Source organism: Antrostomus carolinensis, unplaced genomic scaffold, assembly GCF_000700745.2.
Source record: "Antrostomus carolinensis isolate BGI_N321 unplaced genomic scaffold, ASM70074v2 scaffold25816, whole genome shotgun sequence".
NCBI classification, from domain to species: domain Eukaryota; kingdom Metazoa; phylum Chordata; class Aves; order Caprimulgiformes; family Caprimulgidae; genus Antrostomus; species Antrostomus carolinensis.
Window position 1 is genome coordinate 11,282 of NW_010324307.1, and position 12,571 is coordinate 23,852.

Sequence of the window (12,571 nt, forward strand, 5' to 3'; positions counted from 1 at the left end):
CTGAATACCTGTAGAAAGGAAATACAGAGGGAGATACTAACTGGATGTATGGAAAAAAAAATCTCCACGAGTGATTAAACACTGAAACAGGTTCTTCAGGAAGGTTGCGTAATCTCCATCTCTAGACAGTCTCAAAAGTTGACTGAACAAGGCCATGAGCAACCTGCTCTCTGACTTAGAAATTGGCCCTGCCTTGTGCAAGAATTTGTACTAAATGACTCGAGTTCCCTTTCAATCTGCATTTTTCTGTAACTGTATATGCTTCACAGACATTCACTTTGCCAACAATACAAAGCATTCATTCAAGGTTAAGTATTTTACAGCATAAGAGATGGACATATTTTTCGTATCCAACATGAGCCACATAAAAACAAGGGATAGTGGGGAATTCTCACATTATAAAGCACAATTTGAAAGAGTAAAAATCTTTTCACATAAAATTTGGTTCCTTACTTCTGATAATAGAGTAAAAATAAATTTTAAAATTAAATTCTGAAAGCTTTAGAGGTTTAACATGATCCAACATAAGTGCTTTGTAACCTATGCTCTGGGCCAATCTAATATTTCTCAGTTCATACAAACTCTAAAAATTCCCCTCACAAACCCAGAGAGAATAATTAGGTTTGAACTCATTTTTTATAATATTAAAGCTTCTTAAAACTTGCATGCTACTACATGCCATATTAGAAGTAAAACCCACTTACACAAGTAAATCTTATCTACGGAATCGGAGAAAACCAGCCTAAACCATCCAGGTTCATAACAATAAAAAGCTTTTCCAGGACTAATCAGGAGCTTCTTATCAAGGAGCTTCTGCCATAATTCAAGTTCAGCTTCAAATGTCTGTGATCTTAAGAATTAAAAAAAGAAATTTTTTTTTTTATTAAAGGTTGAACAAGTGCATAAACTCATTGAAAGATATTTCCAGGACTTAATAAAGTATGTAATAACATGCACAATTAATTTTTATACTTCCAAGTTTTACATTCCCACCCCTTCTCAAACTTCTTACATACTTTTCTGAAGTCTGCCCACACATAGAGTCCTCCGGAACTTTTGAGCACGGGTATTCCAACATCTGCAAGCCCACCCACAAGAATATTCTGTGCTTCTTTAAGTCGCTTTTTGTTGGTGGGAAAAAACACATTATCCAACCAATCTATCAAAGCAAGAAAAATATAATTGTTTCATTTCCAGCTGCAAGTGAAAAATAATACAGTTCAATGGAAATATTTCTAGTGTGGCTAACCTCTGTCCCTAAGGAATTGACTGAGAACATGCTGAACAGGTCCAGGACAGCTGTGGAAGACAGCCAGTTGATTCACAGCTTTCCGAATTTCATGATTTCTGGTGTACAATATTCCAACTCTGATACCACTCATACCAAAATCCTTGGAAGACAAAAAGAAGAGAGCAAGGCGAGATTTTTACTTTATGTTTGTGCTTTGTGAAGCAACAAAGTCTAGAGTCATTGTGATGTATATTTACTCAAGAAAAACCTCTGGAGTAAATTCTCAACACTGCCAAATGGAGTCCCACGCATGACAAAAAACAGCCAGCAACTTCTAAACAATTCTGTGGCAGGGAGCTCACTGGCTTCAACAAAGTTGCTTTACAGACAACTGACAACATACTTGGCTCATACACTTGGGCTGTCCTCATTATAACCTACTGTTGTTTCCAAGCAGTCAGCAGTTTACTGTTCCCTCCAAGAGAAGAAAAGGCAAAATGTTACAGATCTGAAATGTGCTTGTATGTTTCAATGCCTTTAATATATACACACATTAACTGTTACTGTTAAGTAGATCCCAAATTAAACTCTGAACTTTAAAAAATTTTACACTACCAAAGAAGAAAACAAGATAATAAACAATGAGAAACTCAGTGTGGCATCTATAACACAAATTATGTCAGAATAGCCCAGCTAATTTTTGTGGAGAAATATCTTAAATTAAAACACAAACACAGTATTCTGTCCTACCTTGCTAAAACCCCACATAAAATGTGTCCATTCTGGATCTGGTAAACTGAATGAGAAAAGAAGAGGATAAGAACTGTTGCTATAGAGGAACAAAGTATTCAGTTTATAAAAATGTCTACATTTGTAAAATTGTAGCAGTTTCTTAGTAAATCCTTTAAAATGACATAACATGACATCCTTTAAGGTGATATGACAGTTTTTCAGAGATCTTTTAACAAAACGTTACTCTATGACACTGATCTGCCAAGTCTGTGCTGAGGCACTGATTTACAAAAAAAAAACCCAAAAACCCAAACAAACAAACAAAAAACAAACAGAAAGAATCTGCTCTAAGATGTAACAGCCCAGTTAAAATTCCCACATTCCCACTGCATAGTCAGTGTTCACATACATATTAAAACAAAAGCAGTATTTACACAACTGCTCTTGTCCTTGTCAGAGAACTGTTTGCTCAGCTATGCTGCACTTCAGGCTAGGGAAGGGAGAAGCGAACATTTTAGGGCATGCACCTACACAGTGGGCTGCCTCTAAACAAAGTACACCTCACTATACCACTGAAGATGATGGTTTTTTCTCCTTCATGTAAGCAGGGCCAAGACTGGAAATTTTCTTGTTCAGCCTAGTGGAGCTGGGTGAACTTTCACATCAACAGAACTATTTATTAGGCTTTGTTTATGATTCATGATCTTATATGGATGAGGGCTCACTTGGCTTGGATGGATGGACTTGGAAATTTCCCATCAGTATGAAATTTATACAAAGAAAATCACATACTTCTGGGGAAAGAAGTTTTATTAGTCAGATACCAATAGGTTTAAATATTCTTGAAATATTTATTCTTTTCATTACCTGTTTAGGAAACTAAGAGCACAACAACATACTAGTCGGGAAAGACACTCATTAGAGCAGGTAACTTGCACAACCTGAGGCAACTTCATTACCATTATAGTGAGAACTGTACATTACACTCAGGCTGTGTGACAGGGAACAACAAAGAAAAGCAAAGTGGCAAAATGACTAAGGGCTCTATCAATTTTTATTGTTATTACTGTACCATACACATTAGCTGGAAGGAAGAGATCTGCTGTTTAAAGCTGTCTGTGAAGAAGATCTCTTATATTAACTCATCTCATAGTTGCAAAGACTTGGATATGAGTTAGTTCAAGCTATAGCAGTTACACTAGCTAACCAGAAGTCTGAAAAAAATGGCATGGGTTCTATTTAGGGTTAAATATCTTCTAAGCCCTACTAAGAAATCACACTTACCGATCTAAACTAAGAACACTGGTGAAGGTGGTATCATCATAAACAGACAGCATGTATATTTCATCCATTATTACATGCAACTCATATCTATGTATAGAAAAATACAGGCATATTAACATATTTTAAAAGAATCTTAACTACTGCCATGGCAAAGTATCCATAAGTACACCTATTTGCTCTCATATTCCCCCTACAAATTTTACACAAAGAGGTCACAAGGTTTTGAGGTCACAAGGTTTTAAGGTCACAAGGCATGCTGTGAGCACTTGTGCATCACCAACTTCTATTTATACATGTTCTATATTTCTCAGCAGCAATAACATTCCACATATATGAAACAAAATTCAACTGCATGCTCAATCCAATGGCTTTCTGGAACATGCATGGTTCTACCCAAGTCTTATTTAAAGTTTAAAATGAACACAGAAATATATTATAAACCCCTTTACCCTGCAAGATTTGTTCAGTAAGACTGGAAGCCAAATGCAGATGTTAGATTTAAAAAAAAAGACTTGTCATGCACATAAAATAACTCTCCAGTACATTCTCACTGTGAAAATCACAGTAAACAGAAAGCCACATTATCATCCTTGATACCAACAAGCCATGTGCATATTAAGAAAGACTCAAAAAACTGCAGAATGGTTTTCAACACCCAAGTAGTGCAGGTACCTTCTTCTATGAAAAGCTCATTTGGTCTGATTGTTGACTTCTATATTTTCTTTTAAAAGGAAGTTTCATTTCAGAACAGTAAAATTATTGTTTCTAATCCTTATCCTCTAACTTTATTTTAGTACCAGCTTAAGTTGGTTGCATCCCGAAATCCATGGAGCGTGCTGAGAAGAGATACATTTGCTGTTCTAAAAATCTGGTGACTGGAAGTAGCACATTGAATTCTACCAATCTCCAATGCTGTTTCCATGAAAAAAATAATGCCAAAAATGTATTTGAAATTTAAATAAACCAGAAGTAGTCTTGGATAATTAATGAACAGTTAATACCAATCTACTCTGTTTAAGATCATCAGAAACTAAGTACTGTTAGCATTCAAAGTGTGTACAGACTTTGCAGTCACTCTTTGGCAGACCCTCACTGAAATAATAAAGGAGTACGTCTTTTCCTAGAAAAATACAGATGCTTTTCAAAAAGAAGTGCTTTTTCTCCATCAGTACCCAAGGGATTCAGGAGATTGTTAGAGCTTAGAACATGAACTCTGAGGTGAGTGAGGATAAAAGAAGGGGAATGGGGAAGAGACATTTCAAAAGTATTTTCCTTTGACAGAAAGTGAATTGCTTGCATGTCTCAAACTAAAAAGGTATAAAAGATGCTACAAAACTTCAGATCATTGGCTTACTCCTTACCAAGTCAATTACTTTCCCTCAATACCAAATGGTAAGATTTTCTTATTTTGATAATGTTTCATATGACAGTGCTGGTCATGTTTACTACTACTGTTAAAGACTGGTAATCACTTGTTTTCATTTTTCTGAGCCATGCATTGAAGCAGGTTAATAAAGAAACATTGTTAGGTAAATAAAAAGCTTTACAAGTTTAAACCACGTATAAAAGAAAAAAAAAAATCCAAACAGTATTTCATTCAGAAATACACTGTTGGATCCCAGGTTAAGCAATTTATCCTAGTGTTCCCAGAAAGGCCAATTAAAAAGGATAGTTACATGAGAAACATGATCAGAACCCTGTCCCTCACCTCCTCCAAACACGTACAAGCAAAGAACAGGCGGTCACCAAAGGTGATTTTTCATCACTGCTCTATTGCATTAACAGAAAATTAAATACCAAACAAATAGCACTAGGGCTCAAACCTGTGTGCAAACTCTAGGCATTCTTTCAGTAACTGTGCTGGGTAAATGTCCCCTAATGGATTGTGGGGGTTGATCAGGATTAATGCTCTGACTCGGATGCCCTGAAAAAAGAAAAACTGACAGTTGCAGAGACAAATAACGTCCAACCAGTGACTAGCGAGGACGCAGCGAGGAAGTTCCTGAACTCTTCAGTGAAAAGCAGCTTTTGAAAATTATTTTATTACATACTACAATTAGTATAGAGACTAAGGTTCCAGCTACCAACCTTGTTTCATAACTTACCTAATATCACTCCAAAAACCATACTAAATAGTTTATTGTAAATGAAAGTCAGGTTAGCACTCATTTGAAACACCCATTGATAGCAACAGGCAAGATTATGGTGTTGTAGGGATTAACATTGGTTCTACAGGCATACTTGCAAAATAATTTCCCAGGATTAAGTAAAGTTATTGTTGATAAACATGGGAAAGCTGAATAGAAATTGGACTTTGACATCTAATAACTTGACAAGTAATTAGTTTTTCAATGGTGCTTGTTTCTTTAAACAAGTAATAGAATCTGCAGAGGACTGAAAATTGAATTACTTGGTGTTCTGTGAGATGTGCAGAGGTCTTGAGCAAATAATTACTTTTTAATCATATTTATCAACAAGGCAGAATTTCTGTTACAGAAATTCTCTCTTCACAGAAGCTAAAATTTTTTATTCAACTATTTGAAGGGACTGTAAATATTCTACTGTGTAATAAGTCTCACATGGTCAAAAAATAGTTTTCAAGTACAAACATAACCAGTCTTTTTAATTCTACATGCATTTTTCAGAAAATAATCTATTTTCTATTTGCTAAAAAAAACTTTAATATATATTAACATAAGCTATATGCAGAAGATATATATTCTATGGTACACAATCAAACAACACAATGATTACAGCAGAAACTTTCAAGATTTTCAACATATCAACATGAGATGTTGCCCTATTACTCAAGTTTGGGATAAACTTGAAATTAAATTAATATTCTTTGGGTTTGCATTTTTAATTTTTAGAAAACCTCACCCACTGCAGATTCTCACTCTACCAGAGCCTCCTCCAAAGGAGATAATTTGCAAAGATCAACACTCAAGGAACTCCATAAAATCTAGTTCAGTTATGAGGAAGCCCTGATATTTGTTCTTTCTGCCACGTGCAATTTGTTTGAACATTAATGGTACTTCAAAAGAAATGAACTTGCAGTGTATTGCCTTTGACTCCAGCTACAAGAAGAAATTACCTGAGAGCAAGATAAGGTGCAAATACTAAGCACAAACAGCTCTTCCACAAGTACTCCTTGCACAATAGCATATTTAGTGTATTTGACATCTGGCGAGTATCAAGCAGAAGATGCCAAGTGAGGCATTATTCTTCACAGCCACAGCTGCTGTGGGACGGCAGTTTGTCAGCTGCTGTTCTAGCCTAGTTCCTCCAGCTATTTATGATATTACATGTATCCAAAGCAGATCTTTATAATATTATTTGTGACAACAGTTTCAGCTCTAGAAGGATAACAAACACATGCAGATCTCTGAAGTGTTAATCTGGTCTGTGATCCAGTGCCTTGTCCAGCCAGTTCAGGTCCGGAGAGCCACAGCAGCAGAACAGGGATGCTAGCTGCCTCCCTCTGCTAGCTCCAAGGGAGAAGGGTCTGAATGCTCGAGCTCGTGGGCTGGCAAAGGCACAGACAGACGACACGGACATACAGATGGTGTCTAAACATAGGCACCATGCTGATCAAGCAATTAGCCAAGTAGGACAGCTTCAACATAGCTATAAAAAAAAGTTATGCACATATATGCGTGTATCCAAAATACCCATCTTTTATATGTTACCTTACTTATAACTGACCTCTGTAAGTGACCTTCCTTGTAACTCTATGTTTTATCTATTGTTAAACACCATTTTCTACTCTGGAAGAGGACACAAAAAGTCTACCTCACTGCCATCACCACCACATCTTTTGGTTTTACTATTCAGCCTGTCCTTCCTCTGCTGGATTTTTTCAAGGATGAGCACAAACAGTTAAGTGCATTTATAATTTTCCATGAAGTGAGTGGATTAGGAATATCTAAATAAGAATAGGAAACATTTTAGCCTGAAATACTGATGAGCGCTATTTTGTGAACACTCACAAAACCAAACATTTCCACAAAGAAGAAAAGCAGTTTCACACACAGAAAGGTATGTGGAAAAAAAAATTGTATGTGGCAAGCAATAATATCCTAATTTATGCATTCCTGATCAGAATAAAATCACTGAACATGCTAAGTATTTTAAACTAATGAAGTTTCCTAAACTCTGTAAAAATTACATTTGTAAGTTTTGGTTGCTAGCAATTCTTTGTAAGCTGGAACTCAGAAGAACCCTCTTCAAAATCACATTAGATATGTTTCTTTAATTAACTGAGTGGGTCATTACAGTAGCGTATTCTCTCTTCTGAGGATCAGAACAATAGCTTGTTTACAACACTTTGAATTCCACTAAAATCTACAGAGAAAGAAACTTGGTCTTGAAACACAAGTTAAGATCTGTTCTTCATAAAACAGAGTCAGGGAATATCTCTGCATTTTGTTACAGAGCCCAGATTATAAAACCAATTCGACTTCTGTCGCTAGAGTTAGACCCACCTCAGTCACAAGACTGAAAATCTGCACAGATGAAACTGTACAAATGGTTCAATGCTGAGAACATATTCTGCTTACAAAATAACTAGGAAAACATGAGAACTGAAAATCAATGTTAGTGATACCTGCTTTTTAGCTCCCTGTAATGCATTTTCTAATTTTTCAGCTGTTAACTGGAAAGGGTGACTTCCTCCATCAGATACCTACAGAACAAAAAAAATCAAAAAGAATAAAAAATAGTTAAAATATAAAAAAATAAAAAATAAGACAGTGAAGAGACACTCCCACCTACTGAAAATACAATTGCTGCTGGCTTTTATAAAATAACAGAATCTGAAACCAAGATCAGTCTTTTCTATATAATCCAGTCAGCGACTTACAGAAAAACTTGAGTACTTGAAAGGTTGTTTTTTTTCCCTCCGACTGTATCATCTGGTCTTATAAAAGATGCTATCCCACTTTGATTTGCCTCACAGATTACTGAGCTTTCAAAGAGAGAACCAATCTTACACAACTTATGTGGTAGATACATCTTTCAGTGCTTAAGGAGAAAAATTTGAAAACCAAATTTACTCGCAGTAGGAGCGACACTTAGAGCTGACAAATTACAGTTCAGCATGTCAGTGCAGAACAGTGTCCACACAGAACAAACATAATCCTACACATCTGAAGACACCAGCCTCCTGTCATGCTGCCATCTGAGAAAAAGAGAGGCTGTCTCTAAAAGTGCTAGACTAGTCCCATCTCCACTTGCACTCAGTTTGCATTTTCAGGTTTTCTTGATTGTTTGTGAAACATCTGTTAATGTAGGTGTATAGCTGAAGCCTCACCTTGCTGAACAAGGGCACATGAACAGGCTGTATTCCGCCATATAGCCATGTTTTTGAATTTATACCACCATAGTATGGAGCTGGAATAAGATATCCATCTACAAACATTAAAAAATGAAATGAGCATTTCTCATGAGCAATTATTTTGCTATACTGTAATAGTCTAAACTGACAATCTAAGAATGTGGCATCTGAATTAATCTCAAAGCTTTCACTGTGGCATAAACCTATATTTAAACAAAACTGAAAATTTAGTGTACATCAATCAACCTGAATTCTTTCACAATATTTTTCCTTAACATTTGCAATAACAGATTCGACAGTCATATATATTTTCAGTAAAAGGGAATGGACCTGATCAACTACTTGCTCTATTTATTTATTTATTTAAATAATAACAACAAATAATGATTGTGCTCTCAATTTTTTGCTAATGCCCTGTTACTATCGATTTTTCATCAGCATTTGCTGCAAATCTCATCTACTTCTTTCTAGTTGCCAAGGTGCTATTTCACAGCCAGGGAGCCTACAGCACCATGGAAGTGTTTCCCTCCTCATTTTTTTGCTGTGAAGCAGCCCCAGGTTGGTGTTTTCCTGGAGATACTGCAAAAGCCCTGCGTGATGGGGTTTCAGAGGGGACAGCGTGGGCTTCCTATGTTAATCAAGTGGTAAAAATGAGCCTGTCAGCATTCAAGCAGAAGAATTCCTGTTAAAACTGTGCAAATACAATGAAATCTGAATATTTTAAAATAGACATGGATACAAGTAGCCTTCAGTAAACATTTATCATTTAAAACTAAACAAAACTAATTGGTTTCACAGTGCTTTTGCCACCAATCTGCTGAAGTCGTTGCAGTAGGTTACTGTACATCACTCCACCCTCCTCTCAAGGGCTTCTGGTGCCCATAACAGGGTGCTATGGGGGTGGCACAGCCTCCTGCACTGGAGGCCACATAAGTCATCCTGCTCATCCTCCTTCCCTGGCAAGTCTTCATGGATTTCCCCATTCTCAGCTCTGTTGCACACCTATGCTGTTTTCTTCATTCCAAACCAGAGGGGAAACCATTTTCCCTTATTGAGCTCTCTTTTTCCCTCCTGCTGTCGGCCTCTGCTGTGAGCAGACTGTTTCCCGGGACTCCGCTCCTTCTGCTTTGCATTCTCACCTCTGCTTTCTCCTCACCATCACCCAGGAATCCCTCTTTGGCTGCAGTTCCATTCCGTGTCCCAGATTCCTTCTACATGTTTCCCTTACTATTACCTACATTTTCCCTGGGTTCCAGATTTAAACCCAGTCCACATCCCTCCCTGTGTGCCCACCCTCTCCAGCTTCCACCATGGTTCCCACTTCTTTTTCTCGCACCTTTTCAAAACACACTGTATTCTCTTGATGTCCTTGTCCTCTTCCTATAGCGCTGTTAAAAACTACAGGTTGCATTCCAGAAAGCAAGTGGGCCTGCTGATACCTCAAACATTTTCCACCATTCTAGAAATAGAGGGAATATTTCAAACTCTGCCGGTGACAAAGAAATACCATGCCTTGCTTCATTCAGGCAGTTAGAATAACAGGAGGCTGTCAGAAGTCACCATGCGATTATATTCACTGCTAACATAGGTTTTTAAGTAAAATAATAATTTTTACTCACCATCAGGGTCACATAATACAGTTGACAGAGTAGCAAAAACAGCACAACAGCCATTCATAACAGTTATCTGAAAGAATGAGTACAAACTTTCATTTAGCAATGAAATATTTAGCAGAAATATCAGCACTTGTCTAGTTTAAATTCAAAAAAACAGAGTGAAAAAGCTACACTATTGCACTTGTAACACCAAGTCCTTGAGTGTTACGCATGGATCACCTTTTCAAATGGAAAAGTAACATTACTGAGACTTCTGCAAATCTGGGATATATCCCTCCTGTCACATCTTGATGACATTTGTGTTCAAATTTACTCAGCTTTATCAGGTTAAGAAAAATAAGATACAAAGACAAAGCACTTGTCTTACATGTTCTGGACTCAGTGCTTTTGCAGCTCTGGCATAGTCAGTTAGAAATTTGGCAATTTCTTCTCTGAAGCTGAAAAACAGAATTAAAGTCAACTGTGCAATCATGTGATTCTCAGGAGAACAACAAACAAACAAACAACATCAAACCAAAACCCCATAAAATAAGACACAGAAGAATTAAGTTTACCAAAAATGGAACAAACACAATTCATTCATTCTGTTGTGAAAGCCTAGAAGTATTTGATTAAATAATATGATTTCCTCAGATATCCAATGTGCTACATTTTGTGAGACAGAAGGACAGAGAAGCCACCTCTTACCTTGAATAACAGTGACTGTGACTCAACTATTACTGCTATACACTATGAAAATGAGAAAATAAAGCATCTTTGAGCCTGAGTGGGATCTGGTTTTGGAGAAAGGACAAGAATTTGGTACCACAAACAGTGAAACCTGAGTCAGCAATGATTCTTTAGACCAAGACAGGCTTTCAGCCCGAGTGACGACAATGGTGGAGCTTCTGTTGATCTTCAGGGAGTCAGTATTTCACATCTACTCTTTACAGCCCCTAGAGTTTCAGTTTATCCCCCAGGGAAAGCAGAATGAATGATTCCAGCAATGATTCACCATAGCTCAGGACGAAACATCAATACATGCTCTCTTGCTTGCCAACAAGCCCCTGGATCTTTGACCTTTGGTGTTCTAGATCTTTGTGGCACAGTGAGGATGGGGAGAAAACCAGAACAATAATCAGAGAAGTAACTCAGGAACAGGAACCCAAAAGCTTGCCAGCATGCAGGTAACAGTAACACACCCACCCTTCGGGCTTACCGGAGGAATGAACCACACCCAGCTCCACACAAGCCCCAACTAGCACTGACCAAGAGCAACGGGATGAAGGGGAGAATGAACTTCTTACCTTCTAGTACCTTCTGTATCAGAATACTGGAAAAATTCAGGCTCCAGATAATTCATGTCAGGTCTTGTGAGCTAGTGGCATGAAAGAGAGACACTGTAGAACACAGTGTTCTGCTGTAGCAGAGTAAAACTTGCTTATTTTTTAAAAAGCAAACCTATTATTTAGTAACATTAAGGAAATGGAGAATATAAAAATTCATGAGTAACAATTAATTTTATACTTTGCATTTGTGTTTATCAGTTTTAAGATATTAGAAAATAACATTAAAACATCAAAGCAAAAGAAGACAATAATGAAAGAATTATTTATTGTATTGTTCTGTCATATATTAAAACAAGTTCCGAATAACACATCGAGGAAAAGCATCCCAGCATTACCTAAGAGATTATGCAGCCACTTCTGAGATATACCAAAGCTCAAACACAACTTGCAATATTTATGATATCAGCTTTTAATTGACATGTCAACTTTGATGAGCTTCCTAACCAACAGAAGAAAGGTGGCAGCAACCCTATCTGTTACAGAAGAAAACTAGATACATTGTCAGCAGTGGTTTTCTTGCTCTTGAAGAAGGTGTCCCTCCTGAAACCTGGCTCAGTGCTATATTCATTGTGGCATCGATATTGGTTTACTTCCAAGAAAAAAAGAACCCTCTCCAGTTGCCAGCACTGCCACCTCATCATCTAACCAATCTGTACATTGTGCTTATGCCCAACGCTCCACCACAAACACTGCAAATGCACGAGCAGTTGTGCTAACGCGAATTCATCACCCCACCGGGCTCCCAGCAGATGAGCTAGAACTAACAGCTCTGAGGAAAACCCTTCCTTTAAAGAACATGCAATTTCCCACAGTTGCGTTGCAGACTGGCTCTTACAGCCGTGCACAGCAGCAGAACATCTAGGTTGCAGCTTTAATTTTTGCTGAAGTCTGAATTTCATGTATGGAGCATTTTCAGTCAAAGTTTTGGCTTTGCCATCAGAAAGGTAAGCATCTTCTTAGGCCAAGATTTTCCCCTCAGAAAATACACTTCTTCCTGAAAGCTACCACTCCAAAGCAGTATTTTCTGCTGAAACAGGAACAGAAC

The 12,571-nt window shown here is 37.3% G+C and overlaps 1 protein-coding gene across 1 annotated transcript in view; it reads right to left on the bottom strand.

Annotated features, from left to right (window-relative positions):
• Window positions 1–12,184, bottom strand: part of LOC104527243 (1-aminocyclopropane-1-carboxylate synthase-like protein 1) — a 12,340-nt gene extending 156 nt beyond the window's left edge. Inside the window, exons 1-12 of the mRNA XM_010170910.1 lie at window positions 12,173–12,184; window positions 11,485–11,555; window positions 10,566–10,635; window positions 10,202–10,268; window positions 8,559–8,656; window positions 7,854–7,931; window positions 5,071–5,171; window positions 3,248–3,334; window positions 1,982–2,027; window positions 1,250–1,391; window positions 1,019–1,159; window positions 705–860 (exon numbers count right to left, since the gene is read on the bottom strand). Coding sequence (XP_010169212.1) covers window positions 705–860; window positions 1,019–1,159; window positions 1,250–1,391; window positions 1,982–2,027; window positions 3,248–3,334; window positions 5,071–5,171; window positions 7,854–7,931; window positions 8,559–8,656; window positions 10,202–10,268; window positions 10,566–10,635; window positions 11,485–11,555; window positions 12,173–12,184 — 1,069 coding nt within the window. The remainder of the gene's footprint in view (window positions 1–704; window positions 861–1,018; window positions 1,160–1,249; window positions 1,392–1,981; window positions 2,028–3,247; window positions 3,335–5,070; window positions 5,172–7,853; window positions 7,932–8,558; window positions 8,657–10,201; window positions 10,269–10,565; window positions 10,636–11,484; window positions 11,556–12,172) is intronic.
• Window positions 12,185–12,571: the final 387 nt, after the last annotated feature.